This window comes from Lingula anatina, chromosome 8 (genome assembly GCF_051362555.1).
Source record: "Lingula anatina isolate TDL-2025a chromosome 8, LinAna3.0, whole genome shotgun sequence".
NCBI classification, from domain to species: Eukaryota; Metazoa; Brachiopoda; class Lingulata; order Lingulida; family Lingulidae; genus Lingula; species Lingula anatina.
The window spans coordinates 12,161,921-12,167,058 of record NC_141774.1 but is presented as its reverse complement, the minus strand read 5'-3'; the positions used below and the strand labels follow the sequence as shown (position 1 = coordinate 12,167,058).

General features: G+C 38.0%; 1 protein-coding gene across 1 annotated transcript; it reads right to left on the bottom strand.

Annotated features, from left to right (window-relative positions):
- Positions 1 to 2,464: 2,464 nt before the first annotated feature.
- Positions 2,465 to 4,197, bottom strand: LOC106167654 (uncharacterized). Its single transcript, XM_087018857.1, has 4 exons — positions 4,097 to 4,197; positions 3,743 to 3,845; positions 2,866 to 3,207; positions 2,465 to 2,567 (listed from the first exon to the last, which is right to left on the bottom strand). The coding sequence occupies exons 2-3, from the start codon at positions 3,825 to 3,827 to the stop codon at positions 2,873 to 2,875; spliced, it is 420 nt and encodes a 139-aa protein (XP_086874983.1). The 5' UTR covers positions 3,828 to 3,845; positions 4,097 to 4,197; the 3' UTR covers positions 2,465 to 2,567; positions 2,866 to 2,872.
- Positions 4,198 to 5,138: the final 941 nt, after the last annotated feature.

The window sequence follows — 5,138 nt, the reverse complement described above, 5'->3', positions numbered from 1 at the left end:
TTGTTTTGATTCTGCAGCTTTTACGGTATAACAGCCCGTCATACCACCTGTTAACCGTGTTCGGTAGAAAAACTATATCTCCTCGGCTTAATTATTTGCCAATAATACTTTACTCAAAATTTCCATGGCTGCAATCGCACCAGTAATTACAGACTACTTGAATTTATTTTTTTTATTCTCTCCTCTTATGGTCTCGCTAAAAGTAAACCCCGTCTGTTGTGAACCGCCTCTGATCCCACTGTGCTCTTTAATATCGTGGGTAAAGCCAAAATCAATCTTAGTATAAAACAAACTCCGAGCTCCGAGTCGGGTTGACAAACACGACTTCGTGTGCATCACTGAAGTTTACCGTTCATGTCGGGGACTGGGGTTGCGTGGGCTGAAAGGCGGCTCCCGGATTGTCGATTGGGACAGCAGGCCTGCACATGTACACCCAATCTGGCGCTCTCCGTGACGAGGTTGAAAGTTACCATCTGATCACTGCGTATCAACGGAGCTGTCGTGGCTGCGTGGTAACTCTGCTGCCTGGCATACAGACAAATACTCGGACGCTGGTTCGAGTCACAGGAGCTACTGTGTCATTCTTTTTTTGCCAGAATTGACTTCTTCAAAATTGCCATTGATTACTTTAAGAGGAAACTCGCACGTACGGAGGGTGGGCGGGTCTGTCACAGAGCAGTCGGTAGCGTGCAAGGATGCAAATGAGACATCCAAAGCGTCATCAACCTTGGTAACGCAAGGTCACGGGTTCGAGTCCCGGATGAGGCACGTCAGTCCTTCACGACAACGACCTAGCCCCTGAATCGGGATGTCACGAGACGAGAACGGATGAGGGCGCTCGTGGGACTTAGCAAATTACCTTTTGCCTAATGATACGGTATACTTTAGACAGTTTACATCTGCGTCGACAATTATATTTCCTTTCTCTTCAGTTAAAAGTCCTTATATTGGTGCCAAAGATCTTGAACTTAAATTGAGCTATAACTAACTCCGTATGGCTTGCATTTCATCAAAATGTGCTCTCTTCTTGGTGGGATTAGAAGAGAGAAAACTTTTGATTTTTTACAAAAGTCGCGTCACCTCTATTCCTTTTATCAGGCACACGTTTTGTCTTTTAATGCCCCTCCTTTCCTATCTTGGGCCCTTGCGTCCCGGATGAAGCACGTGAGTCCATCAGGAGAACGACGGGCCCCTGAATCGGGATTTCAAGGGAACGAATGTGGGCCTTCGAATTCGTGGGTCATTTCAAATCACTCGTAATATCCAGCTACCAAGTACATTTATTAATGTTCTTTCTAATTATCCTTAATTGCAACTAACAGTAAATTGTATGTGTATTAACTGAATATTCAGTTTTCATCGTAGGTATCTATTCATTTTTACTGAGAACTACAATAGGATATATTCAATCAGCCAGATTGAAATGGTCTGTTATTGCTACGTAATGTTTATTTTACAGGTACCGTAATTTGACTATATTGCAAGGAAAATATGACTGAGTGATTGAAAATTAGTAAACGGATCTAGAAAGAAGATATTGGGTGCAATTATTTGGTGTAATGACATGAATAATAAGAGCAACCTACTGCAGAAAGTAATTTCAATAAAATTGCAATATAACTCATTTATGTTGATATTACAGAATTAATTATACAGAATCTCCATATGATTCTATGAATAGCTGAGGATTCTTTTAAGGAATAAATGCAGTCGTTAGATATTAAAAGCGAGTTGTCAGATATTTTGGTTCTTCAAACAAAGCAATGCGGAAAAAACTTTGGATGAAATGATGTCAACACATGAATTCAAATGTCTATGATCCCATTCATTTCGAGATATTTTGTCATAACTTGGTGGGAATGACACTTGTGTGAGGTTTCGTGTTTCTGATTTTTGATAATTCTAGACACAAAATGATATGCGAACAGCATTAGCATTATTTATCCAACGTGACTGTATTTAGTACATGTGCATGTACGACTGCTCAACAGCGCTGAATGTTACTTCACAGAGATCGGAGAAAATGTATTCAGGTACTGCATCATATGTGACTACTAAAGAAAGAACTTTAAAATTATGAAGTTATTTCAGTGTATGCAGTAGTAGCCAGTAAAGCTATAAATTTATTTTCTTTCCACCGATTCTATAAATATAAGATGTACACTTTATCCTGACATATCAAATATACTGCCTTCAACGTTGTTATTTTGTTTACAGGTCATGATTGCCCACGCAAAGGTCACAATTTATTAACATAATATAGTGAATGGAATATTATGATTGCTAAGTTTAATCTTTAAGCATTTTGTAAGTCATTCATTAAATATAGGTGGAAAAAGAAGAAGGACTTTAAATAAAAGTATAAAATTTCAGGGGATTTTGAATCTTGAAGATAAAAAAAAAACTTTTGTACATATACACTGTAGAAGCTGGATTGGATTTGTAACTAGATTCGTGAACACTGTTTGCAATGAATAAGCGATGTAAATGTTTTATTTTAACATTAATTCCATTAAATTGCGACGATCATTTTGAAAGTATGCTTTCATGTCTTCTCAAGGAGACGCCTGAAAAGAAAAGGTAATTTGAAAATCTACAGTTAGAAAGGTATGCTTATTTCACCATGTTATAATTTATCTATTTACGTGTTAAAAAATATCATGAATATACACCGGTATGACCCCTATTTCATAAATACTCAAATTCTGCATCATTGATATATGAACCAAATTGAATTAGATTTATCAGTTACCAAAATAACGCTGAAACGTAACGCCATGCAGCCGTAAACATAAATTGACAGTGGATAATCGAACTTTTGCCTAAATTATGGGAATAGATACAACATGGATGACGTATACTAACCTGTGGTCTACGGCTTGAAGCAGACACATCGTCCGCTCTGGCAGTGCCCCCCAATACGATCATCTTGGCGCCTCATGCAGTAAACCCAGCAGTTATTGTGATCGCACCCACTAAAACGGTGCCCTTCACCGTGGGAGTGGCGATCATGTCGTTTGTCCACACTTAGGGGAAGCCGACTGGCTCTGTCGACATTTCGTTTGTTCTTCTCAACCTCAAGCTGTTGATCCTCAACGTGCTGTTCGCGCTTGTTTCGGCTCAATGTTGCCAAGTCTTGCTTTTCAATGGTACCTATCTTGCGTGCGTCTCGTTTGTCGATATTATGATGTCCATATGTCCACGATACTACGTTAAATAGAAAATGTCAATTTAAAGAGAAAATGTCAGAGAAAATGTCAATCCTTACAATTCCTAAATATTGTGACAAGTTAAAAAGAGGGTCGGTTTCATACACACGCACACAAACAAAATTACGAGGGTTGGTCCTTATTTATTGGTTCAGTGCGACTCAAAATTAATCCCGTGATTATTAGAAATGCACTTTGCATGAAAAAAAAAAAAAAAAGAAAAAAAAAAAAAACCTACAAGCCTCGTGCACAACTTCTGTGAATATTTTATTTATCCAGCCTGGAAACTTATTGTTTAAAAAGGTTACTGGCGACGTTGCCAAGGCCTTGTTGTGAAGACCTTGCGATAATCTCGGCCAATTTTTCAGAGTCATGCAACTCTTTCTGTGAGGTAGGATTAAGATAAATGCATGGTATTATTTTGTATGTTTTAACATTTGACTTTGTTCAATTTTTTGAAGTGGATATAACTATCTTGCGCTAAATAGGCATGGAGTTATTCTTTTTATATTTTTCAAAAACAATGAACTTACCATGATCCCCGTGATCCCCGTGGGCACAAACAACGACCACCAGGCTAATTAAAGCGCACGCACTAAGTGCAGTTATAACCTGCATGATGGGCAAACTTTGCTCCTGAAAAGTAAGCTGCAACATCAGTTTTATATTGATGAGGTGACAGAGAGTGCGAGAGAGAGAGAGAGAGAGAGAGAGAGAGAGAGAGAGAGAGAGATCAGAAAGAGAAAGAAATTGAGAGAGAAGAAGAGATAGAGGGAGGGAGATGACAAAAAGAGAAAGAAACTGAGAAAGAGAGAGGGTAGATAGAGATGACATAAAGAGAAAGATATTGGGAGAAAAGAGCGTTTGTGCATATATCTGTTACTTACGTTTGGATCCTTTGTATCGGTGTACAACGGCACGAAGCGTATCTCCGTCTCTAAGTTCACAGTAATAGTTTTTTTATATACATTTCCCGGACAATTATATGTACATCTGATTGTAGGACCTATTTCCTGCCATTAAACCATTATTGGATCCTACAGAGAAAATTGATCAATTGTCTTTTTTACTGTAACTGATCACTATATTTCGTTGAGTTAATTCTGTTTTGTTTTGTGACATACCGCTTCACTTCCTAAAGCCTACTAACTCCGGCTCTCTGTTGAATGTATGTTCAAGTCATTATCAGGACAGTCATTACCAATTTCATGATTGCAATGAAAATAAACTGATTGCTTAAAGTATTGGAAATAAGCAGCCGGAAATGAAAAAATACACGTGATGCATGAAAAAATCCACTTTGATTGGAAAACGTAATGCTACCCGTTATGTTCCATTTTGTGTTCTGCAATGAAGCAGTTAATCCAAAGTCAATGTCAAGTATCACGGGGTACCTGAACTATAAAGAATTAAGGACGGACATGTAGGGTCAATATCTCTTAATCGCCAGTACATGTACCTATTCTGTCTGTATAGAGGGTTGCACACACTTTATTTTTAAACCCCATCCAGTTAGACATATAATGCTAGTTGAGTCAGTCCAAACCTGTGAGGGATTTCGCTTCAATCAAAAAAAAAAGTGCAATCATCTTAACTTTTTTAAACACGCCTCCCCGACCCGCACACGTCAAGCGTTTTCATTTTTCCACTCTGTTCTCTCTGTATTCTTTGTAGACTTGTGAAATGATAAAAAATGGATGGTCCCTTAGAAATATGTTGCATTTGTTCTTGAAATGTAATAGACAACCAGTTTGAATGAGGTTTGCAGTTGTGCTCCACAGAAAAAAAAAGTCAAATGAATGATAAACGAAAAATAAACTAAACACAAGTACATGAACATAGCCGTCTGATGCGTTTATTTCAGCTTATAATTCAATATGCATTTTAAATCGAAATACGGTCCTCTCTGAATAGGCTTAAGTCTTCTCA

What these genes read in the sequence shown, in the direction of transcription:
- LOC106167654 (XM_087018857.1), bottom strand. Translation starts at nt 3,827, where the DNA reads ATGCAGGTTATAACTGCACTTAGTGCGTGCGCTTTAATTAGCCTGGTG. An exon ending in CGGGGATCACGGGGATCATG is followed by an intron (nt 3,208 to 3,742) that starts GTAAGTTCATTG and finishes TATTTAACGTAG; the next exon opens with TATCGTGGACATATGGACAT.